We start from the raw sequence: 26,506 nt of genomic DNA, 5'->3' as shown, positions 1-26,506 counted from the left end.
CTTTTTCAGAGTTCATCAGATACTTAAAATTTTCCCTTCAGACATTAGTATTTTAGTAGTAAATAATAAAGTAGTATCAATAATATCAACCAAATTATACCAAAAATAGCTTAATAATAAATTAATTTAATACAGAGGCTAGAAAACAAGAGTGTAAATAGGAACATTAAACAGGTGCTCTGGGCATGGGTAGAAAACAGTGAAGAACAGCAGGAACTGGAGAGGGACAGAGGTGGATTCCCAGCCAGAATGACAACACCATTCCAAGCACAGCTGCTGAACCTAAGAACCCCTGAGACCCACACTACTGTAAGGATACCAGAAGCAATTCTCACAAGAACAGGAATGGAAAATAAGCTTCCCAGCTGCTCTTGGCAGGAGGTGTGCATTCAGAGCACCCCAGCCTACAAGACACAGCTTGGTGCAATGCAGGGAACCAATGCATTCAACTCTCACATAGAAATTCTTGCCCTTGGGGGAAAAAATCCCAAAACACACAAACCAAAAACCCCCACAAAAATACAGTCCACAGCAACACCACAATTTTCAAGTCACTCTTTCATATACCCCCTCGAAATCAATGGTCCTAATCTTATCATGAAACATAATTAAATCCATATATCAAGTCCTTTTCATACCAGCCAGGTACTTTCCAACAAGGTAGACTAACTCCAAGTTTCTGGAATGGCTTTAAACAATTATACTATTTTTATTATTAGATAAGTAGTGTTCTAATCTTCATGCCAATTTATTTAAGACTGCTTTTTTAAAAATACTATGATATTTCAAGTGGCTTAAACACAGAAGCAAAAAGGGGAAAACAACAATTCAGAGTTTCCTGTCTAGAAATGTATAAGAAAGTAGTGCCCTGTTTAATTAATTGACCCTGATATGAGCCCTTTCTCTCCTCTCCGTTTTCCATCCCTTAATTCTCCTGTCCTAAAGCCATCAGAGTTTCATAACCCAGAACCCTCAAACACTCCCATCTCAAGCCTTTCTCCCTTTCATCTCATACCAATAGTCTTTAACTTCCCAGTTCTCTCCAGGTGTTTACTAAATCCTCTCCCACATATTTCCCTGTCTCATCTGTCTCTGCCTTCCTTCTTCCTGGTTCAGGCCAAATCCTGGTCTGCCCAAATCTAAAACCATGCAGCACTCCCAGGTAGCTTCAACAGTACCTATTCCTCTGCAAATCACTTTTCAAACTGCCAGCCTACTCTGCAATTCCTGCAATTCTCTTTATTCAATGCCCCTGCTTCCAATCCACATCCTAGCAGTTCAAAGTCAGATATCCTGCTTCCAGGTCCCTCAAGAATAAGCCCAACCACTGCTGCCCTATTATTATGTTTTATTGTATGCTGATACCTCTTACTGCCATTGTTGTCATGGCAGCCCTGTGTTCTCACAAAATCCCTGGGCCCTTCTTGCAAGACAGGATTTAAAATCCAGGCTGGATCAAAAAATAATCACAATCACAATGACTAATGATTGACAGAAGAGAAAAATGCGTCCATGTGAAAGGAAAAAAAAAGCATAAGTAGTAACTGCATGCTTTAGTTATGATAGATACACTCTGCTTTGCAGCTACTTCTGAACCTCCCCAAACATCACTGTTTCAAGTGTGCTTAAAAATAATGGTCTCCGCTTAGAAATTGCTATGTGCCATAAATTCACTACTGAAGAAACAGATTGCCCTAAGAACTGTTCTCAACTAAATCCAAATTATCATATGAAGAAAATTTCAGATTCAGATTTCATCTCCTCAAAGGCATTATTTAAAAAACATGGCCAGAAAAATCACAGTAGAGAGCAGGTGTCTAGAACTGAATGGACACAGGCTCAGGAAGGAAACTCTGTCAGATAGAACTCCAGCTCTCAACTTCTCATTGGCTTATGAATTCCTTTCTACACTGATCTTTTTCATGATGACAGAAGATGACAAAGACATAACCCAACATGTTTCTATATTTCACTACTGAAACAAAGCCTGTGCAAACACTGCATAGTTGAATACAAAATATACCAGAGTATATTTTGAGAAAATCAGTAGAGTCTGCTAGGAGCTGAGTGTCTGTTGTTTGCTTGTTGCAAAGCAAATTAGCACCTTCATTTTCCTACTACCCAATTCCCACCTCTTCTTTGGGAAAGCATCTTGGAAAAACCCCGAAGCAAAAGCAATGCAGACATATTTACTGCAGCCAATACATTTCCAGGCTACCCATGCACTTCATAGCCACTTTCACTGCTGTGTATACCTACACAGACTGACTGCTGGCTAAACAGGTTTCAGCTGCCACCAAAGTATGCTCCTTTGCTACCCAACCCAGCTGTGCTCAGGAAACTGCACTGGCCTTCCCAGGCAGATCTTTCTGAATTCCCCTCTTAACTCCCCCTATTATACTTCCTAATTTATCTAGGAGTAACTCGCCATGGTAGGAATACAGAAGTTTAAAAATAATTTAATTTTTGCAGCTACATAAATGGCTGCAAGAAGACACACTGGGTTCTCTAGACAAACCTAACAAACCACAGCAGTTGAAACAGAATGGGTAATGAATGATTTTAGGGAAAAAAGTTTACGAACTTTTTTCTCAAAGTTCGTTTCTGAAAAGACTGAAATGAAATAGATACATTTCAATTTTTTTCCCAAGTATTTGTTTAGATAGTAACTTTTATCCATTGAGGCAATTTCCATCATATATTTAGCTTTCAACAAATCAGCATTTCCTGAACGAAAATATTTCACTATCAAAGTTTTTGAACAGTTTTACTGACGACATTTCACTTAAAACCAGCTGAGAACCAGACTGATAGCTCTGGGTTTTACTAGACCAGACAATAAGAACAAATTGTCTAAATAGGATCTGGCCTTATGCAAGACCAGGCCTCAGAATCACTAGCACAGCCAGTGCTTACATTCTCTCCTGAGTTCATCAACAAAAAGGGACTTTATTATTTGACACATCCTTTAAAAATTGAAGGCCTATCTGCAAAGCAAAATCTATTCAGCTTCCTAAAGTTATAAATGTCCCCCACATTTTGAAATATATTGCTAATAGCATAACTAGTTATTCAAAATCCAAACATAATAATAAAATTGAAAGAAGCAAAGAGAAGCGAATACCAGCAGCTGTTGCAACTATTAAACATGCCTCAGAAAACTCAGCAAAATATAAACATTAAAACAGTAATTCCAAAATAGAAGAATCAAACTAAGACATTCAAATCGTTTGTCTCCAGCAAGTAAAGAGAAAAAAAATTACTGTCCAAGGCAAAGTGCCTATGTTAGAAAATCTGCAGTTGGCAGCTTATTTAACTGAGAAGTGCTCAACTTGAACACCTTTGATGAGTTCAACTATAGCATATTATAAAGCAAAAAAATTGTTTCTGTGTAGCCATTTAGGACGTAATTCAACATGAACTACGAAACCAAGTGGAATTCTACCAGAACTCAATCATGTATCACCATGTTTGACAAAAGCATTATCATTCCCCATGCTAGTAAGTATTTCATCCTGTCTTTAGAGTGTTATTGGAATACAGAATTTACATCAGAACCAATTCTTCAGACTTTCATTGTCAGCACTATGGAGGAACAAGGAAGCAAATTGCACGGAATCACAAACCGGAGAAGACTTTGGTTTATTGCCTAGTAAGACAAAGGATGGATTCCATTTTTTCTAACATATTTTCTAATCCTCTGCCTTTTCTCCTATAAAAAGACTTCAATACATTCTTGCCAACTCACAGAAAATCATAATTTTGGTGACTGTAAACACTTTGAAAAACAGGACAGAGATGAATTCTCATGAGAGCTACTGCTTGCAGCTATCTCAGCCCAGCCCAGCGCTCACACAAAGGCTGTAACACTTCTCCCTTGCACAGGGACTCCAGTGCTTACATACCTGCTGTGTAACGAGACTGACGTGGCTTGGTGGGGAATGCTGGCAGGCTGCTTGCTTTTCTGCCAGCTGCTGTGGTTCTGCTGCTGCCACAGTGGGCCCATGACGCTTGGCCTGGGCAGTGTGTTCTGCATCTTTGTGCATCCTGGCTGAGCCCACACATGGCCCGCTGGAACTGCGATGGAGACCTACCAAACAAACATTTCAATGTGCTTCGTGAGCCAGGCGTCACACCCGCAGCCTGCTGATCACAGACACACAAAAGCAGGCAAGACATCAGGAAGAATACAGAATACACCTGTTCTGCATGGGTATTGCCCAAATGAACAAGTAGCAATTCCAAACCTGTATTCTCTTTACTACAACGTATCTAATGGCACCCAATTCCAGAGACATTGGCAGCTGTTACCCAAGCTAAATCTGTAAAGTTTTTCCTTAAAAACAAATGAGTCTCTAAGTAAGCTACTCAGTTGGGAAGTAAGACATTTTAGTGCTTGAGAGGTTGTCAATATATATACAGCAACCCTAGCAAACATGTGCTGACCCTGACACACAACCTAGAACAGATAAATACCATCAAAATACAAAAAAACCTTAGTTTTATCAGGATCACAGCTGTTAGCCTGTATGTGGTTCCCAAAAGTTTCCAAATAGATTACAGTCTGCATGCAAATGCCTACAATTTCTACTATGCTTCAGGTTCTTTACACTTTAAAGCTGCATTGCTTAAATGAGTTGACGACAGCATAACAGATCTCTAAATCTTGGTTTTGGGATACCCTTGGATATGGCAGTGCTAAAACACCCTAGAGAATGAGATATTGTAATGATTCATTCAGATCCTTCTTTTCTGGAGGTCTTGACACATCTTCAAGTATTCAACACTTATGAGGTTTCATTATAAGATTTCTACGCTTGATAGACAACCAGAGAACTAAGAACAGCACACAGACTGAGACAGGACTTCTGCTAATGAAAACAACATTAAACCCACTAAAGATACATGAGATTAGTAACATAATAAAGAAAATATACAATACTTAGTTTCACAGCTCTTTTTGAACAAGTTCAAAGGCTAAGTTCAAAGCACAAGGCTGAGGGGAGACCTTATCACTACAACTACCAGAGAAGAGGTTTTTGTGAGGTAAGGATCAGCCTCCTTTCCCAAATAGCAAAAAACAGGACAAGAGGAGATGGCCTCAAGTTATACCAGGGAAGACTTAGACTGAATATTAGGAAAAATTTCTCCACCACAAGGGCTGTCAAGCATTGGAACAGGCTGTGTCACAAAAACATTTAAAAGACATGCAGTAAATGCAGCTCTTAGGGACCTGGTTAATGCTGGACTTGGTAGTATTAATTCTTAGACTTGGCGATCTGAAAGGTCTTTTTCAAACCAAATGATTCTATGATTGCCTGTTCATTTGGTCAATAAAAGGGCACCTGCCTAACAAGGGCTGCATCCTGTGCTCCTGCTTTCTGTAAGAAATTTAGCACCATCTAACAAGACTCAATTCTGGAAATGTAAAATTTCTACCTACTCCACAATAGAAATTATGCAGACTGTACTGAACAAGCGGTTTATTATGAATCCCTGAACACTCACCTACTTTTGCAGAGGGTATTCGGGACAATCTTTGGCTGTAGATCTGAACAGCTCTCTGAAAAGATGAGAATGGGCCGATGGTGTAGTTACCAGCACGACGATGTAACCCTGCAAGGCTACAAGTCTCACTGGACACGGGGTTTGTGAGGACAGAAGAGCTGTCAGGAGCTGTGCTCTGCAAGGAGTGTGCTGGGGGTGGGGACTGAATCAGTCTGGGACCAGCTGGAGGAGGCGGCAATGAAGGCTGACCAGACACCTTTGGATTTTCAGAGGCTGCAGGCTGAGATGGCATCCAAGAACTGGTACTTCTCTGGAACGTGGCACCAGGAACAGAGGAAGAAGCACCAGGAGGGCTGCACTGAGGTAATTTTGCTTCGGCATTTGAGGAGCAGGTGAGTCCTTCTGGAACTATACAAAGATAATGAACATTCTATACAAGGAAAATCTGCTTTTTAGGTCCTTTGATAATATCAATACATCAAATGCCTATATTCAGACCCACTGAAGTCAAAATAACCTCATTTACCATCAGAGACAAGAAGAGGCTCTACATGATAAATACCCTCCTTTCAAAGCCTACCATATCTAGACCAACCCCCCCAGGGTGGGGCAGCTAACTCTTTCCCACTACCTACTTTACAGCATCTTCTCTGGTGTTTAAAAGTACAAACTGGGCATTTGGATTTCTGTTTCAACCCAAAGGTTCCAACCTTTGTTTAAAACAGTATTAAAAACAGTATAGCATGCAGGCAATTTTTTTAAATGATTATTTAAGTCAGTTCACTTACAGCTTGATTTAGCTTCTTTGGGTTTACAGCCTTTTAGTGCTCCTTCTGCAGACGAATCTGCAACTGAACTTTTGGGGTGATCGCCTTTTATTTTTTTTACCATCTCAGGAGGCTCTAGAACAAAATCAAAGAGTTAGGAAGTAGAACAGAGCAAATCACTAGAACAATGCTGCAGAATTTACCCTTGTTGTGATTGACTTTATTGCTAATACTTCCTGTAGACCACACAACTTCATTGATGACAATTATGGTGTCACGTATAGTAGCATGGACTGCTAGATACATATGGCTGGCACACCCTTCCATGGAATGCCTAGTTAGGCCCAAATATACAGTCTCTGCCCTCCAATAGATACACTCACTGCAGGCAGCAAAATTTAAGATCTTGATTTCATTTATCCCTTACTTTGATTTCAGGATTCTCTGTTCATTTCAATTCTTAGTGCCTTCAGTTTGCACATTCTCATTTCAGTCATGAACTACGATATCTAGTTCCTTGTAAATACCAGTCTAAGTTCAACCCATTTCCCTTCAGGAAAAGAAGGCAGGAGTGAAGTTACTCTAGTCTTCACATAAGACTGAGCTAAAAAAGAAAAAAAAAACCCAAAAATATATGTAACCTCAGAAAACCTGAGTAATATTGTGCAGAGATTGTTCTCTTTTCATAGAATTAAGTTAAACTAGATTTGTCTGGGCAACATCATCTCAGAACCTGCCTGCAAAACTTACCACCTTGAGGCTGTTTCTCTAACTGATGACTGCTGTTGCTGTGTTTTGTGGCTGTGGATTTTGCTCCTAGGAAGACACTTGCTGATTTGTTTTTGTGTGTGTAAAATGTCAGTACTTCCTCCAGGTCACTTTCACTGCAATAAGGAGAGAAGAAGGAATCTAGAGTGAGGACACTAAGCTTTTCTGCACTCACTTAACAATCAAAGAAAATAAACGATCAGGAAACTGAAGAGTGGAGTGGCAAAAAAAAAAGAAGGTGACAGTAGACAAGCTAATGATTTGCTCAGTTCTACAGGGTAAGAGCAGAAGGAACACAACATGCCCTGGTTAAACCTGAGATTCCCACTAAAATACCATCTTCTTATGCAGTAGGAAATTCCAGGCATTCAAGAGCCCTCCCAGGATAAATAAAGAGCAAGTGAATATTTTGAACACAACTGGGAAGACTAGCTCAACATGAGAGATTCCATTCACAGTTAAATTTGACAATCTTCTGCAAGTGCTCTTTAGAATAAGCTATTTTCTCATGAGAGAACTCAGCTCAGCCTCTGTTTTGTAGTCACCATTAGTAGTTTCTGTTCAGCAGCAGAGGGAGAAGAGGAAAGAAGAAAAAAGCTTGTTAATTAGCAGGACAACCAGAACAGTCAATATTTTTGTGAAACTCACAAAACTTATATATGTTTCTGATTTTCCTTACAAGGACAAAGTGGGACAGCCCCAATATCCTAAACACCTATTGGTCCCAAACCAGTATCAGTTACTTGGACATGCTTATTAGAGCTTGTGCAAGATGTAGTTCTTGTTGTTTGGTATCTAACATGCTTTCCTTTTGGTTTACAGTGTTGTCTCAGCATCAGCAAGTAGCTGTATGGCATGGCAAACACCTAAGCAAGTAGGATAGTGGCAGCAACACTACAAGAAAATGTAACGCCTGAATATAAAGCAAGAGAGCAGCAGTTAGAGTCTTTCAAAATATCCTCTGAATATCACAATTTTAACTAGCATTAGCTAGCCTAAGCTTTGGTACAAACCATGTCTAAAGCTGATACACTGAAGTTTGCAGCATGTCCTGAAGATCCAAATTTCACTTTTCACTTTTTCTCCCAGAATAGAAACTACAAGAATGAGAAGTTGTGTGTGGAAAGGTGCTTTAAGCTTTCAAGGGCATTTACCAGTATGTATGTGATTTTATAATGCACTGAGAATGTTTCAAATCAATGGTCATAGCATACGTACAACTAAACACAATGACATCCATGTAATATCAAAGTTGGAGTATCAATGACACAAGCTCAATTAAGAAGCAACATTGATTAACCATTTTCTCCACTGCTGCATTCACTGTACTGCAGAATGATCACATGAAGTGGAAATCTATCCCCTTTGCTTGGCTACAAATGACCTGCTCACTGATTTAAGTTTGAAGCACCATGGCAAGTAGTGTCAGATATGAGAGTTTTCAAACACACCTCATACTTCAGAAGAAGCAGAAAGATCATCCCTAGAAATTGTCTGATCACTGGCAAACTATTCTATATCACTCAGTCAGACAACCCAGCAAAAATCTCCAGCCTCAGTCTAGACTGTGCATCAGGCCATGATGGCATGGAAGCTCTGTCCCATGCAGCTATAACTTAACATTTCTGTTGCAACAAGGAAAATCAGACAACCCAGCAAAAATCTCCAGCCCCAGTCTAGACTGTGCATCAGGCCATAATGGTATGGTAGCCAATAACATGAAAACAGAAGAATTTGAAGCTCTGTCCCATGCAGCTATAACTTAACCTTTCTGTTGCAACAAGGAAAACTACTTGCCTAGGACACAAGAGATATTTTATGGCCAGAATGTTCAGAGAACCAAAAGCTCAGGCCCACATAACATGCATTTCTAGCAAGAGCAGTAGATCCTATGGTGTATGGTAGTCAGGCATCTTTATTTGAAGATTTTTCTGCAATCCTGTAAATCTGTTGCAGTAATGACACCACCAATTATATCAGCAAAAGGTAAAATACTTGTTTTTATAAGAATGTATCAAGATAAGACTGTGAAACCACCTGAACTTACTTAGGATGCTTCAGCTACCACCCACTTCTAATCATTCACTATTAGTGCAGTGCTATTCAAACAGAAAAAGAAAAAAAACCAATAAGCAGTCATGCAAAAGAAGCGACCATCAATCTTCACTGAAAAAAAAAGATGGGCATTGAAAAGGCAAGTAAACTCTGCCCAGATATTGACAGGGGTTCTTGCCTATACAGGCATGTCATACATACATTGACCAAATAATGGAATCAAGAGGAATGGCTCTTTGTTCTCAAGAATCAGAGATTTTGAAAATATAATTGTGGTTCACTGAACAATTTCAGATCTCTCCATAGTCAGATAGTTGCAATACCATTGTTTTTCATACAATGCTACAAGCCCTAAGGAATACTTTATTATTTTCAAAATATCTTTCTTACCAGACTTTTTTAAGTTTAAAGAAGATAAAGTGCAGTGATAGAAAATGCTGCTTTTCCATTGTGAAAGTAACTGCTTGCACTGAACTGCCTCAGCAGGCCAAATAAGAGGCCTAACTCCCTTCCTTGTCTCAGAAAATCCAGACCTGGAAAATTCCTTAAGAGAGGCACCAAGCATGAGATTTGCTTCTGAGAGCAGAAACTTGAGTCAGAGCTGTAACAACTGTTCAACCACAGCAGCTCAATATCATCTGAGCAGTAGTTCTGGTTTCATTCTCCTTCTGAAGTACTGCCTTATTTAGTCCAGCATCACAGGAGAGGAAACCATTAACTCACCAGCAGCAGTTTGAAATTTACACAGGCCAGGGCAATCACTGCTGTCCTTTGGGAAGTTACTTAATGGTCAAAACATCTATTGTATGTTCTTCCCTATGCACCAGATGCTGATGTTACAAGTGTTTGGTTGCTGGAAAGACAAGAGAAGACAAGCTCTCTGTCCCTCAGCAGGAACAGGTCCTACAGTTAATAAAGGTACGTAGAGGCTTTAGATCAATCAAATCATCTTTAGAACAATGCTTCAAGGCTGAGAGATCATTTATCAAGGGGAATAAAATCTATTCCTACCTTGCTCTGGAAATGAAGTTCTGAAAATCTTCAGGATTCACTCCCACCTCCTCTTCCTGTTTCTTTTTTGATTGTTTCTGAACCATCAGCTCTGTTTCCTGTTAAGAAGCAGTATCAGTAAGTGTCTCTATGTTCCATGGCATAGCTGCAGCTCCCAGAATACAAAACCCAATTCCATAGGATCTAAGAAAAAAAGAACATTGCTACATGCAACAACATCAATAAATATGGCAAGTCCCAGAGACAGCACCCTAAGCATACACTAAAGTCCATTCCTCCACCTGACGCAATTGATTTGCTGAGAAAAGGTCAAGTCTTCAGAAATGTGTGCTGTTCCTTCAACTACACTCTTTGCTAAAACATAAGGAAGTATGGAAGGGAAAAAAAAAGTAATATCATTCTTTACAGATATTAGGTCACCTCTCCACTCTGTTGTTTCTGCCACAGAGCTCCTCCAAACAGCTTTTGTGTATTTGTCCCAGAAGTAAACAGACAGAAGGTGGGAAAAATTATAAAATAAATCTTAAAGAAACTAAAGGATGTCTGTAGGAAAATCAACAGATTTTCTACCATAAACCAGTAGTTCTCTTAAGTTAAATTTCTTTTGTAAAGCAGCAAATTGCTGAGGGCTTACACACATACCCAAACCCCACTGTTTCAGAAAAGACTAAGAAAGTAAAACAGTACAGCATACAACAAATGTGCTTACACACAAAAATATACTGGAATAAATGGTAAGCCTTTGCGAGTGAAAATGGGAGCAAGTTTTCAGATACAAACGGTCTATTTTACATCAGTAGAACAAGATGGCACTAGAGGTTGGATTGATACAAACATATTTGTTCATTAGAAAAACCTTCAGACTTGTCTGAAATACCAGTACCAGCTTAAAAGCTTTATCTGACCAGACTTGACCTCCACTTCATTTCTTCCTGCTGTTACCCTGACCATTCCCAGGAAAAGAGGGTCAGATATATCTTTTGAAACATAATTCAAGACAGGGAAGAAAAAGCCAGCTTGAGACATCTTTACCCTTTATTACTTAAGTAAATGTCTGGATAGCATATGATCGGTTTTATTTAATTTGCTGGAGCTGTATTCTTCTGTGTCATTATAGATGATATAAAATGGCAAGCAGGAGTCCCTATTAAATCTGGAGTTAACAGTCAATGAAACAAGTCTATATGTTGGAATCAGAAATCAAAAAACCTCACAGCCTAACAGTTTCTCAAAGACTTAAACACAGATGCCCTGAAACCTCAAGTGATATGTTCTCACTTGTTTTAACTGAGAAAATATGTTTATGCACTGATTTATTACCAATTACACAGCTTTATTTTGTGAATTTACTCAAGAGTTAGCAGAAAATTCTAATGTTTGAATACAATTTGAGTGGAAATTATATCCAAAGCAGCTGCATTCTTCACTCACCACAGAGCCACCCAAGTGCTTTGTGGTTCCTCCTAACAGAGTACTTCAGTGAGCATTAGGCATACAAGGCACTCCCTGAAACAGACTTGGTTCAATACCAACCTTGATTAGACAGATCAAGTTACCAGATGTCAGTTCTGACAAGGCAATGTAAGTGAACATCCTCTCCTAACGAGTAGAAGCTTGAAGGCCTCTAGCAGCTGCCTCTGAAAGCTGAATTTCAATTACCCTTGTTCTAACACTGAAAAAATGCTAGGGGGCAAAGGAAAGGGGAAGCTGTCCTTGCAGGACGAAGATTAGATTGAAACCACTAAGCTAAGAACAGCACCACCTACATCTAAAGATGTGAAAATTATTTAAATTAGGACCCACAACTCCTTTACACTTTGTGTGCAGAGTACATTACTATAGATATCTAGCAGTCCCTCAGTATACCAAGTAAATAGTAAAATACATATTCATGCTGTTCTGTATAAAACCAAATATATTTAAAGAAATCCCATAAAAATAAGAAGTGGGAAGAGGCATTACAAAGAATTAGAATCAAGGACAAGGCAAAGAAAAAGTACACTGCCAGTTAAATTCCACTTCATTTCAGCACTTGTTTTTATGCACATAATTACTGGCCTGCACATATTATGTAATAATATTGTTGTCTATCTGACAATTTCAACAGAGTACCATTGTTGGATGCACAGCTGCAAGCAGATCATGCAAATAGCAGAAGAGTGCCTTTAAACAGCCTTCACAAAACACTTTATAAGAAGAAAAGAGGAACCAACAAAATAATTTTAAAAACAAGTCACCTTGTTGTAGGAGATGATGAACTCTCCCAGCTGGCGAGCCAGGATGCGGCGCCGATCCGTCAGTCCAATGTGGCGGCTGGGGAGCAGCAGCCTCAGAGACGGACGCAGGTTGCTGGCAGCTCGCTTCAGAAAGCGGATGATGAGGTCCTGCAAGCAAGAGATGGAGTTAACAACGTGCTATCTGCAAGGTGTGGGGGGAAGAGAATAGAGATACTAGAGCAGCCAAGGACTGGCAGGAACTAAACACACTATCCCGTGAAAATGAGCTGAAACTGGCAGGCAAAATCGTTCTGCAATATGCACTTTTAATACAGCCCTATAAATCCAATGTAGGGGAGGAAAAACAGTGGTGTATCTTGCCTGAAGCGAGTCAGAATTCTAAACACTTAGAAAGCGTTTGTCTCAAAAGCATGGCAGATCAACCGATCAGCAAAATGCAGTGACACACCTGTGAAGTCCAGTACATTAGGAGAATGTTTCCAAAAACCCACCTGCAACATGCTAAGGAAGGCCTGTGGAAAAGTGCACTGACATAAAACTCTCTCAGCAGTACCACAGGAAAGGGGATCTTGGTCAGATATCTCCACTACAGTGGATAGCCCCATTTCATCATCTCTCATCTACATACTATTGCCACATCCTCTCCACAGCACTAGATGTCTACATCTACAGCCATGTAATTCCAGTCCCTCACCATGTCTGTTTGACCTCTGGTGAGGGAAACATACAGCAAGGCAGACCCTAAGACAAGATGCATCCTGTGGGTGTTTTGAACCCTTTCTGTCTCGCCTCTGGATTTGCTTTTGCTTAGGAGCTCTGCTAATGCATAAATGAGCAGCCTCACAGCCAATATTGGATTTCACAGCTCGCCTCTCACTGCCATTACTCCAGGCTGGTTTGATCTGTTATTTTAAACATTATTCTTTACAGTACAGCAGACAAAGTGACTCTCAAAAAGCCCGTTTTAATTTCCACTTGGAAAGAGCAGAGGTAACATTTTCCACTGAGTTGAATGATTATTCTTGACACACAATTTTATCTCTGAACTACATTCGCTGTTTCCCTGCAACACACACTCAGAATATGTGCAGAAAGCTCAAGAGCCTACTGTACAAAGCTCTTTTAAGAAGGTTTGTGAAAGGATCTGGGATTGCTGCGCTTTTTAAAATGCATACATATCAAACACAGGACTTCAAAATACTGCCTAGGAAAGTCCATCACTTTCATTTTCTTTTCTCCGTGGCTTTTACTTTAATTTCCTCTATCTAGAATGTAAATAAGATTCATTAACACAGATGTCTGGATATATTGCAACAGCACGTAAGAGAAAAAGCTTCAGTGGGTACCCGCTCCATTTGAGTAGATGAGTGCTTTGCTTAATCCAGCACAAACCAGATCCTGACAAGTACTCTTAAAGAATCTTCTAAAGAATTCAAGAGCAGGTAAGCTCAGGAATCAGTGAAGGAAAACCAACACAAGATCTGAGCAGCTTGAATGTCAACAGAGCCCAGTCATTAAGAGCTCCTATCATTGCTCTGAGGTCATTTAGCAGTCCTACCTCATCAGTCCATTAAAAATACAGCACTGGCACCTAGACAAAGATGAACAACCATCATCTCAGTTGGACTTCTGTACTTGCAAGGGTGAGAACTGACTTCAAAACTCTCAAGGTAGATTCCAACTTGGCTTCTCAGTCTGGCCAACACAAAGTTTCTTACCATTTGTTCATCCTCTTTGGCAGCCCAGGCAGGATTCTGGATCTGTTCGCCAGCCTCCTTCATCAGTCGGAGCTGAACGTGCCGTAGATAGGCAGAGAAAGCTGTACGAGCTTGTACTTTGCTGAGGACAAAAAGAATCAATCAGTTAACTTCAGAATAGGAATGGGAAGAGTTACAGCAGTCAGGCACAGCTTATGAACCAAAGTACAGTCAGCAAGGACTTCCTAAGTGCACTAATGCTGAGGCTCAAAGAGAGCGGGACCCCTTCACCCCATCAGCATTTTCAAGCAGACCTTCAGTTCACCAAGACAGGGTGATAGATATTGCAGGAGATACAAAAGACAGTAGATACTCTCTAAGATAAATTCTAAAAATAGAATGTTCTTCCTGCTTTTTACAGCCTTGGTTACTCCCCTCTAAAAGCCAGTAACATGGACATCAGCAAAACTGTATTTTTAAAACAAATTCAAGGCTCTACTGGGCCTCTGTTTTCACAAACATTTTGAACACCACAACAACAGACCATAAAATAAACAAAGGGCTTGGTACTGGTGCCAGAGTTACAACAAAGGCCCTGTAATTCCCAATGGAAATGAAAGAATTAAATCTGTGAAAGTGAGCTCTTCCCCTGCTAGCTCAGGATACAAGCCAAATTTCATTGAGCAAGGCACCACTGAGGAATGAAGGAACATCAGCAAAATCTGCTGTGCAGCTGGCTGAACATGTTGGGAAGCTGTAAGCATGAACTGAGGAGAGGACTGGGAGGGACACATATCTTCCCATTCCCTCACAATAGTAACCTCTTTAGTATAGGATCTGTTGTGAGAGAAATTGCTGAAAGCTCTGCCTAATTCTGTTCATTGTCCTCTTGGTCTAAACCTTATCCTCAAACATCCTGCTCTCCCAGCTTCTGCTCTTCCTCATAGTTTTCCCCACAGTTGCTAGAAGCTTTCTATAAGGATATAGCAGCTGACTGGCTTTAGTGCCAGCAACACATTTCCCTTTCTACCACAGGAAGTGTCCTAATATGTTCTGTAGAATTTTAAGTTTCATCTTAAACAAACTAAAGTTTTGAACCCATTACTTTCCTGAAATATTATTCCAGAACTTACTGTTCTAATAAATAGGAACCTCTTCTTACTACCAAGCCTAGCTTCACTTATGAGCAGCTTATAATTGGTTTTTCTTACATTGTCCTGTATCTTAAATATAATCCCTGATGGGTCTCCCACCTTGAATGTCTTGGTTAACAGAGTTACATCCTTTCATAGTTTTCATTTTATTAGTGTGATCTATCCACATCTGCCAGTGTCATCTTTTTCTAACAAAGCACCCACAATGGTGACATGATGAGACCAGCAGCTAACCTCCACCTGTGTTGCACTCAAAATTTGCCTTCCATGAATATGGGTGATACAATACTCCACATGAAGTCTCAGAAGTATGTCAAGTGATAAGCCCTGGAACACATTTGGTGTTGTCATGCATGCATGAGCTAGGACTTCACAAACTTCCTCTGATCAACCAGCATGCAAGATATTTTTCTTTACAATTAATTTCTAGTTGATGAACACCCAGCTGACAGAACTTCTGGTGTAAATTATTAGTTCTTATAAGCATCCCACTGTACTTTGTGCTACTGAATTTCATCCTAGTTATACTATTTATATCCTCAAGGTCATCCAGTTTCTCATATGTAGTCTGCTACTTTTTTCTCATGGTAATAACTCAAACATTTTTCATCAGCAAATTTCATTAGCATATTTGTACATTTTGTGTCATTCCTGAATTGATTATATAATCAGCTTCAGACTAATTCCTGAGGAACCTCACCATATTTTTTCTACTTGTATTCTGCTTCTTACAAATATTTTCAGGCACTTTTATGGTCCTTATGACTCCAGGTACACGAGTCCCTGAAATGCTATTAAAAACTGTGCAGCAATTAAGTCTTTCTGGTTGATAGGCCTGAAAATCTCAGGAACATTATGTTTCAGTGTTACACAGAAAACATACTATAGCAACACTGATAGAGATCAATGCATCCATTGAGGTTAAGAATTGAAGTTCAAATAAAATACATTGGAAATACCCATGTATCAGCTTAATCATCAACTTTTGATGCTTCTGAAAGGTCACACAGGGCCAAAGAGGGGCTAAGCCAACGAAAAGTGCACAAGAGTCTCAAGCTAACAGTAAGCTCTGTTAATAGCTATACTGCAGCAACTAAAACATGATGAAAATACCTGTTTCTGTCTTCCAGGAACTTCAGTGAACTCCAGAATGCACAGCAGGCCTTGTACCAGCTCTGAGCTCTGTATGCTACTAATCACTGCATCTACCTTTTCTTTCTACATGTGTGGAACATTGGGAGAACTCTGTGAATCCATGCTGAGAACTGATACTCTCTACATCAGGCCACCCTGTATCAGAAAAAGCTCTCACCTCAGCTTTTTAAGAGCTGTCAGGTTTGGTGTAGGTACAACTCAACATCTCATGACCAGTTCAATATTTGTGCTTGATAAGGAGCCCCCATTATCAACATCAGCACAATACAGGTCTTGGCTTGCACCTGATACTTCCATGACAAAAACTACAGAAGGCTTTTGTTTAACACTGCCTCTACTTTTGTGGGGGTGATATTGAAACCTGAGGCCTTAAATTCAGGAAAAAGTAATTTCCTTTTCATTTTACTTCCTTGAGAATGGCACAGTTGCAGGAACACGTTTCCTTTGATCATCATTTCTTCACCAGTAACACCCAATATGTGGAAGGCAGATATTTCCTCATCAGGCTGACTAAAGGAGAGAAGTCCTACCACTTAGAAAAACTGACTAGAATGGGCCTGGTTTCTCTTGGATGAAAATTTTATTACTTCAGCTCCTCTGCCTGTTGAGCCCATAAGCAAAGCTTACATCAATGACACACCAGATGGGGCCAAGCCCAGCACAACCTCAGAACAAGAGGTCACCACAAGCCTTATACCCTTCTGTGGGGAATCCCAGCAGTGCTGGGTGCTGAGCAAGACTCTGCCAGGAACATCAGACAGAGCTTATGTTCTCGGCAGGAGTCAGTTCTATATATAAGTGGATATAGACACAGCATTGCTATGTTTATCCTCAAAAGAGGTTTCAGAATCTTCCCTGTCACAGCAGCCAATGTCCTTGCCATAAATAGACATCAGAACAATCCCCAAAGCCATTGAATAATTCATAGCTTCTCCCAGAAACGAAACTAAGAAAGCAACAACAAGAAACATTTTCTCTACCTTTGGACATTTTTCACAGAAAACATAATGCTGCTTCTTGTCTAGAAGATGTAAATTCTTCCTACACAGATATATATGACCATCCTTTTTTTTGGTACTTGCTGTCCATCTGCAATTAGACAGTTTTGCAACCCGCATTCAAGGGGAGGATCATATTTCAAAATATCTGTTTAAAACCTTGCTTGGTGTTTTTCTATAGAATCTCCTCCAGCACATCTCTTTTTTCCAAGCAAGAGTCATGCATCAGAACACACTCTATTCCACACCGTCCTACTCAACAACATGCAATGAGATGTTTCGGTAATTTGTCACTCTCAAATTACTTCCTAATTTTGTTCTCAGAAGGCAATGACCCTGAGCAAAGACTACTACCAGAGGTAAAAATTCTATCATCCAAAATAAAAGTACAAAATGAGAAAACTAACTTTATGGAGAGACAGCACTGATACATTCCAATCCAACTCTTCCTGGATAATTTAGCATATGTTTATAACCACTTCTTGGCAAATGCAAAGAATGAGAAGAAAAAATTTAGAATTCAGTAGCAGGCAACCTCCATTAAGGCAAAGAGGCATTTTAGAAGTCTGAGCTGACAAAGAACAGCTTACATCATCAGATTAAAGAACAGAAATGGAAACCATAGGGTCATGATTTACACTGATCCAACAGGTCAGGCACTCAGGTAAACTGTCAGACCTTGCAATGGTCTCCCTTCTCTGCCAACAACATGTTAAGGCAGCCCACAGCTAGACAAAAATCAAGGCCCCTTTTCTAGGGTCTTCTTATCCCCTCACATTCATAACTTGCATCCTCCATATTTTAACTCATATTAGCTTCAAGTCAAAACTAGAGACAATACACAGTAAACTCCCACCTCAAGTTTCCTTGATTTTGAAGAATCTGAAGCAAGTTAAACTGAGATTCTGAGGCTTGCTTTTTCAGAAACAGCTTTTCTCCATCTCCAGTCTTCTTGTTGTGTTTTTTTGGTAACCTCTTCTTACAAGGAGTTGTCACAGAGTCAGAGAGCTTTGGCTTGCTTTTCACCTGGGTGTCCGAAAGAGAGCAAACACTTCTATCTACCTCTTCATCCTCATCCTCATCCAACTCCTCTTCCTCCTCACCTTCCATGTCTGACTTGAGGGACAGCTTTGTTGGTTCTGATGTGCCTGTAGTAGAGGAGAAATCACTTATGCTGATTTACAAAAAAAAAGTGGAGAGGAATGTTCTACTGCTTATACCCTTTGGTTTACCCCATAACTTTTCTGCTAGAAGGACAGAACACCATCTTAAGTATGACTGTTCTATATTATTCTGTCTTTCAGCTTATGCATCAGTTGAGAAGCCCATTTTCCCAGTATTACAGAACAGAGAAGAACACCAAGATTCTTGTTTTAACCTTACAAATGAAAAAAGAATGCCCACACAAAATCAAAGAGGCAAAGACATTTTCCTATCTTTTTATCCTGATTCTTACATACATACTGACATATCTACACCCATATTTGATATACATACACACACAAATTTTTGTACGTTGTGTGTCAAATAAAGCAAAGCTACAAAATCTAAACTTCCACATGTGCCAATAAAGATCATATACCTTAACACAGCAGCAAAAATCATCTTATAATATCCAATCTCTCCTACTGCAGTCAGTATCACACAGCTATTACAAAGAGTTTAAATAAAGGCAGGAACAGCCACTTGTGGGGATTATTCACCTCTGTTCCCCTTTAAGTTTTTCCAACACCAGCTTGGACAAAGATTTCTGCTCCCAACAGCTTAAGAGTCACAGCTGTCTAGGAGAATCAGTCAGAAAGGTCCCATCTTTCTCTGAAAAGCTGAAGAATTACAGAGGCACACATACTGTTAAATTCTTTGCCCAAAATGCAACAAACAAGCTCATCTCCAAGTAAGCACTGATTACCTTTAATCATATACATGGGGGTGTGGGAAGGTGGGAATGAAATTCAAGGCACTGAACAAGAAGCTCAGAACTAGATGAACTGAAAACTATAAACATTCGAAACTGAACAACCCCATTCACACACATTTCAAATGAAAAAGTCCTTTGGTTACTTTTTTTACCAGCTGCTTATTTAAAACCCTAGCCATGCATACCTGATGATCTTGTCTGTGCTGCTCCAACCTTGCCATGGTACCGCCGACGCTTCCGTAACTCCAGTGAAACGAGCTTCCTCTCATAAAAGAGAGCATGAGAGCCCACAGCTTCCATCCTCATATCCGGCCTTCCATGGAGACCTGCTCTGGGAAGCACAGTACACAGATATCCCTCAGTTTCCCTTTGCCTTTCTCTCCCTGATAACACACGAGACCTAGTTGATTAAACGTCAAGAAACATTCTTGCTGATACAAGCAAGAAATATTTACCATCAGTCTAACTCTGCTCTACTTAAGCCTGTAAATGTTTGAAGAGAGTCTTGCACATACTTCACAGAACATCACTCCTCAAACCCCAAGACACACTCACCTAGTGCCATGCTTTCATGACTGAGCAGCATCTGCCCATTATGCAAGAGCTCAGGGCACAATTAACAGAGGACATGGCAAGAATACAAAAGAACAAAGGGGAATGGAAAGAAAGCACATTGACATGAATCCAGTTGTCTGAACCATTTATGTAGACAGTTTGTTCTTCACTGATCAGATATAAGAATTTTAACATTATAAAAGTGGAAAATGCCAAACTTTCTACAAGTTCTACTCAAGTCAAGGGATGAGGAGCCCTGCCAGATTCCAGAAGGGAAACATACAAAAGTAATAGTTTTCTGCCAGTGCACAAAAATCCAGAAAAGTGCCCCCTATGATATTAGTGGAAACAAGCACAAAAAACACTTACTGTTTAATTTATCTTTTTAGTTCTAACAAAGTGAATATATGAGAAAATGAAATCCAAAACCCTTGTGCATTACAAGATCTTTTGAGAGAGCTCAATGATGAGGTTTATCAATATGGTAGGAATACCAAAGTGAGAAGCATATGAGGAGAAATTTTAAGGTCCAATGAAAACAGGAGCTCTCCACATGTGGGTATATTCTTTTTTCCCTGTATGTTTCTAAAATTATTTTTCATGGATTTCACTTAGAAAAGGTGTTGACTCACAACTTGAAAGATGAAGCTAAGGAAATCTAAATTTAGAATAAATCCTACAGAGCACAAATTAATTAATTAAGAAGCTATTTACCGGGATCTCCCAGTGATGAACTCTCTTTTCATCTTGCTCCTACAAAGAGAAAAAGGTCAAAAATTACTCTCCATACTGGATCAGCCTTGATTAAAAATCCTCTCTAGTCTTTCACATGTGCAATGGAAAGACCATATTTACAGAATTACTTGTGAGTTCTATCTTAAAGAAGAAAAAAAAAAGGCTCCAAAAGAGGAGCCATGAGCAGCTGTACTGCAACTGATGCTTGCATTTGTCTGCTTAAGCTGGAGAAGGCATTATTTAGAACTACTCTTTAGACACATCCCTGAACATACACAAAGAAAAAAAATGGTACAGCACTGATGCAGGAAGAGCTTCTGTAAATATTGTCTCCTTTCTCAGACACCTTGTCTTTACTTGGTAGTTACTTCCTAGTGGATCTCAAATTTGCACAAGAAGAGTTGCTGAGAAGGAAGGGCATTAAACACATAGTGAAAGGCACTGCATACAACTCAGTGGAAGCTCAGCTAATGGCATGAACTGTCCCAACCATCCAACCACAACCCAGAAAAAGAATTATCAAATCATGATTGCACAGGTCAAGACAGAGATACTAAACCGCTGGAGAAGTCAATTTCAGGGCTTACTGTACATGAAGACAAGTCTTAATGCAATTCCAAATTTGAAAAAAAAGGTAAGCCAGGACCACCTATAATGCCCTCACAGAGAAACCTAAGAGCTTGAAGTTTTTTCATGTCTATAGTAATATTAGTACTCCAATGATTCCCATGCCTTTTGAGTACTGTCCTTTTTGCCCTTGGTTTCAGAAGGGAAACACATATGTATGACCAACAATCAATGGCACACTAGAGAAGAGATGCACAATTATCACTACTCCTATAAATCTCAGATTTGTGTTTATAACATTGGATAAGTGAGGAATCAATCCTTTTTGTACTGTTTGTGCCCTTTACCTCTCTCCCAAACAGAGAAGCTTTCTACCTGTCCTTGAACAGATGTGTAGCCAGCATGTAGTTCATTGATGTCTTGTGCTCTAGAAAAGATCTAGGGGAAAAAAAAAGAAACAGGATTATCAAGACAGAGCTCAACTCAATGAAAGGCACTACAATGCAGAAATAAATGGCCTCTAAAAAATATCCTAGAAGTGGATTCAGTCAACATGCTACACCACAACAGAAAAGATGAAAGGACGAGAGCTATCATTTCTTAGCTGAAGTTCCTGGTGATGCAAGGGATGGAGAAAACATTACAGACTGGAAAGAATAAATGTAGAAAACTGTAATATAGTATAACTTTCAGAAGGAGTGAGTCCTATATGGCATTTATGGCCTAATGACAAGATACACAGTGTGCAGCTTGAGGATGTAAAAGTAGACAGAATAAAAGTGTCTTCCTTTCAGATTTTTGCTAACAGAAAAGCAATACCAGAAATAATGTCCAAGAGCTTTCCATTGGGTGCAGTTACGCAAAGCAGCAGTTGATAAAAACAAGGGATCAGAAAAAAGACCATTTAAGGCTGAAATAAACTTTGCCAAAACTTTTAATACATCTTTTTAAATGCCAAGATAGCTGATCTACACATATCTAACATAGAATATCCCTCGACACAGCGCATCACTGCCATCCTATCACATTTTTATTCTTACCCATAAAGGTCCCATGTTAATGGGGTAGGGAATATCCGGATGAAGCCTCCTCTCCGCTCATTTTCCTCTCTCACTCGCCGAAGAACTTTGATCTGATTAAGAAGAAAAATACAGAATAGCCAGCAAAATAGATAACAATGAAAAACAAACCTTCCAAAAATCTCTGAATTTCAGAAAACAAGACTATTCAGCCTGCAAATGTAGTGAGTAGATAATGACATCCTTAAGGAATTTTGTCTTGCATTTAAATTCTGAAGAAGTCTATCACTGCTTCAAGCACATCTCTGCTTGGCAAGGGCAATACCAGCAGTAAAACTTAAAATTCTGTTTCAAAAAATTACTCTTCTTCTGTCACATCTTTCATTTACATGGACTTACTATTTGTTGAGCAAATAACCCCACATACAAGCCAAGGTAAATAAAAGCTATTTAATAACTTCCTTACCTCCTCCATAGAGAGGCCTAGCATAGAGCTGCTGTGCCTTCCTGCTGCCTTTTCTCTGCCTAAGGGCATCGAGCTTTTAACTTCAGCATTGCTGGCAGACAGAGGACGGGTACGCTGTAGAGACAGTGGGAATCCAGATTTTTTTTTTCCTCCTCTCTCAATTTTCATATTAAAAAAAATTACATTCAAATTCCAGGACCCCATTCCCAGCAGGATCTACGCTTCAGAGCACTACAGCCAGAATTCACAATTCCACACCCCAGCTGTTGTATACAGAGTATACAGCCCAGACGTCACTAAGTGCGAGTACTCAGATTCTTAGATTTTAGCACAGGAGGCACAATTCAGGCATCACTGCCAGAATCTACACCCCTGGCCCCTTCTGGAAAAACAGAAGACATACCAAAAGCAGCAAAGTCAGAATGTCATACAGGAAAATCCTCACCCAAGGGGCACTGGAGTCAGCATTCACAAGACCCAAATACATTTGGATTCACACATCAATAGTACCAGAACCATGATCCTCTGTTCTAGCTGTGTTGCTGCACTAGAACAATAGGACTGTAATTCCCTGGCGAGATAAAAGTTGCAGGGAAAAGTTCACAACATGTTATTCTTTTGTTACTATACTGCTGAACTGTCAGCTTGCTATCTCTCACACTTAACAGATACATCCTGCAGATGTACACAGATACATCATACAAATTTGCATAAATATGCAATTTTAAAATAATATGCAATAATTTGCAGACAGTGTCACTAAGCTTATTTTTAATTGAAGGGCAATCCTGGCCAATTCTAGCAAAAGGACAGGAATTCAAAAGGTCTTCAAACGATCAGGATTACAAAATTTTAAAATCAAAGCAAGACAAATCTTTGAACTTTTTCTCAAGTACATTTAAGATGTTCTTAAGCTCAGTTTAGATAAACTACCTCTGCAAAAACAGCACTAAAAGAGTCTAGTGAGAAGATCTCAAGCTTTTTTACTAAATTCAAAGTTTCTTTTAGCTCTATACTGAGCAAAGAATGTGCAGAGAGCCTTAATCTAGAAAGAAGAGAAAAACATGACAGAAACCTTAAGGTGGATAAGTCCAGGGGAATATCCCATACTGCTCAGATACAAAAAAAAATCCATGGCAAGATCAGGATGCATCTTTATTTGTAAAGACTATGGGAATTGAATTCCATTCTCTCCGTTTCATTAGAAATGGCAAGCGGCTATTCAGAATCTGTAGATGAAGCAACAGCAAAAGCAACAGGCATTGCACTAGAATAGGTTATACTGCAGTGATTGGCACAGAAAAATCCAAAGATAAAACAGACATAGCAGGTACCACCTGTAATGATTCATTAAGCCTAACTAGAACTGATTAAAAAGAGAAAACAAGACAATCTGGATGAGAGGCAAGAGACACAAACATCTGTAGAAGAAATAAAAATACCAGCAATAAAACAGGTTTGCTTGAGGCTGTAGATGGCACTAAGTTGAAAGACTTAGTCTTTCTTTCTAAGCTTTCTTCCATTTCTAATCCAGTGCTTAAAAATGTTGCTTAACAACTTTCTCTAAAACCTGAGAGTAACCTTCTCTTAAAAACCATTTCCCATTTCCTGGCATTAGCATAACAATCCATCATCATGTGAGAACTGCTGTTCCAAGAGAGTATTACAGGAAATTCTTCAATCTATTAAATGATCTGCTTCTAAGGAAACACTTCAATGAAATCATTTCTATTGTCTCGATACAACAGAGATGATTGCATTAAATACAAACAGTAAATGTATTGGGCAGCTCTGACTCCTCCCTGAGGACAAAACTACACGGCTGTTAAAATTCTAGAGAAAACTCTCTTTTCTGACCTCCTGCACAGTTTTTTCCATGTTTCACTACAGAATACCCTCTGGCTGTAGAACAGAAATGTCTCCAACTTCACCAACATCTTGTTTCCTTTTTGACCCAGCTTATCTATAAAAGTATAGATGAATCCAACCACTCTGGTATATCTCCAAATTCTGAAAGTATCCTTGACTCCCAAATCACGATGCTAATTTAATAAGCACTGACAGCAGTTGGCACAAAGATCCTTCCTATTCTCTACAAAGCCTTGTAATTCACTAACTCTTTCCTCTGAGCCTCAGCTAAACTTACTCAGAATGACAAACAGCAATAAACAGGCTGAATTAGGTTCTCAAGGTGATTCCATCTACCTTCTCTTCCTGATGGGGAAACCCCATTAAAAAAACCCAAAAAACCCTCCCACTACATTTGTGCAGGAAGCCCAGCAGAAAAATAATGCCTAACATGTCCCCACATGGCCAGGTGCTTAGAATTGTAAACTATGTCTATATGGCTTGCAGGAAGGGTAACAAATGCAACACTTAGAAAGGAGATCAGTCTCACTTAGGCTAACAATAGTCTCATATTTTTCCATTAACTTTAAGAAATCCTCCTTTTCTCTGCATTTATTTGGACCCAGTTCACTCTCAAACTTTTGCAGTGTCCTTCAGAGGACTGTCTCAAAGAAAATGATTACTTCTCTTGTAGAGCCACCTGAGTTTTGTCTGCACAGATTCTCCTGTGCTTACCTTATCATTCAGACTTGTAGTCTTAAAAACTTTGAGGGATTTGATCCAGCTGACCTTGACCTCTCAGCAAGCTTCATCTACTTTTTTTTTTAAACTGCTAGAAGTGATGTAAATATTTTTTCAACATTTGCTTTCGCCACATGGAAACATGTGGTGCCATCTCCTCTTCTCATGTTGACTTCCCTCTTACCCCCATCCCCTTGCCCCAGGCTACTCAAACTGTAAAATATATCTGGGGGCTAATTATGCCAAAAGCACTGTACACATTTGAAGCTGCAGCCCTTACACAGTTGATGGGAGCTGAAGGGTACTTACTGATCTGCTGTTTGCTCTTTGTGACTGTGCAGACACAGGACGCTGCAAGAGACACACAAAGAGAATAAAAATCTTGTGTTCTCCAGGACACTATGATCCCTGCCTGAGTTGTTGAGGACTGGCAAGTACCCTAAACAAAACAGTACAAGCAAAGGGGGGTGAGGCACTGGAACAAGTTGGTCAGAGAAGTTGTGGATGCCCCAACTCTGCAACTGCTCAAAGACAGCTGGATGGGGCTTGAACAACCTGATCTAGTGGAAGGTGTCCCTATCCACTATTGCAGTGGAGATGGAATTTGATAATCTTTAAGGTACTTTCCAATCCAAAGCACTCTATGATAACTGAAGTCCAGAGAAAAAGCTAACCACTTATACTTTCCTCATATCCTGCAAATGTATCCTGTCCCCATTCTAAACACAGCACTCATTCTAAGCTCAGATGTGCTCAACTGTGCACAATGCATCTGAATATATGGTTTTCAAAAGCACACGGAACTCAACTATGATGAGCAAAATTCTTATTTTTGTAAAATAAGAGTCACCCATATTAGAATATTTAATAGCTATGCATCAAGAAGAAAGAGATGCTGTCAAGTAAAATTGTCTATAGAATGGGAAGGGGTGAGGGGGGAGAATCCCATAATTTTGCAAGTAATTTCATTTAAATACCTCAACAATATTCCAGTTCTAGTGGAGAAAAAAAAAAGATACTATTTAACATTCTAACACAGGTGTAGAAATACCAGAATGTCAAGAAGTACCCTGTATTACTTACCTGGTATCAGGCCTACAAGTAAAACCAGTTGAAGGACAGGGACAGGTTCAAAAGAAATCATCATCAGAACTTATAGTTCTCTTGCCTTCAGTGGTATTCAGGCTGTCTTCTCCAACACCCAAGAGGAACAAATGGTGGAAGAAAGGTCTCCTGAGAATCCATCTATCATTTCTAGCTGTACTACTGACAAGTTCCTCTCTACAGTTGGTCTACTCAAAACAGAT

The 26,506-nt window shown here is 39.5% G+C and overlaps 1 protein-coding gene across 11 annotated transcripts in view; it reads right to left on the bottom strand.

Moving 5' to 3' along the window:
• TTLL5 (tubulin tyrosine ligase like 5) overlaps window positions 1-26,506 on the bottom strand; it is a 125,159-nt gene that overhangs the window by 61,550 nt on the left and 37,103 nt on the right. For 9 of the 11 annotated variants that reach the window (XR_005627094.1, XR_005627096.1, XR_005627095.1 and 6 more), the window contains 14 exons: window positions 25,509-25,550; window positions 22,611-22,724; window positions 22,166-22,257; window positions 21,501-21,563; window positions 20,538-20,576; window positions 19,454-19,599; window positions 18,207-18,498; window positions 14,065-14,185; window positions 12,347-12,493; window positions 10,110-10,207; window positions 7,026-7,159; window positions 6,297-6,410; window positions 5,509-5,916; window positions 3,906-4,090 (listed from right to left, as the gene is read on the bottom strand). Coding sequence is in view for 8 of the 11 variants with exons in the window: in XM_039705368.1 (XP_039561302.1) it covers window positions 3,906-4,090; window positions 5,509-5,916; window positions 6,297-6,410; window positions 7,026-7,159; window positions 10,110-10,207; window positions 12,347-12,493; window positions 14,065-14,185; window positions 18,207-18,498; window positions 19,454-19,599; window positions 20,538-20,576; window positions 21,501-21,563; window positions 22,166-22,257; window positions 22,611-22,724; window positions 25,509-25,550 (1,995 nt within the window). In the remaining 3 variants the exon portion in view is untranslated. The remainder of the gene's footprint in view (window positions 1-3,905; window positions 4,091-5,508; window positions 5,917-6,296; window positions 6,411-7,025; window positions 7,160-10,109; window positions 10,208-12,346; window positions 12,494-14,064; window positions 14,186-18,206; window positions 18,499-19,453; window positions 19,600-20,537; window positions 20,577-21,500; window positions 21,564-22,165; window positions 22,258-22,610; window positions 22,725-25,508; window positions 25,551-26,506) is intronic. The other 2 variants (XM_039705371.1, XM_039705372.1) reach the window with 1 other exon arrangement.

This window comes from Passer montanus, unplaced genomic scaffold, assembly GCF_014805655.1.
Source record: "Passer montanus isolate IOZ18808 unplaced genomic scaffold, ASM1480565v1 scaffold18, whole genome shotgun sequence".
NCBI lineage: Eukaryota > Metazoa > Chordata > Aves > Passeriformes > Passeridae > Passer > Passer montanus.
Note: the sequence above shows the minus strand (reverse complement) of the source record. Positions and strands in the feature narration are given on the sequence as shown.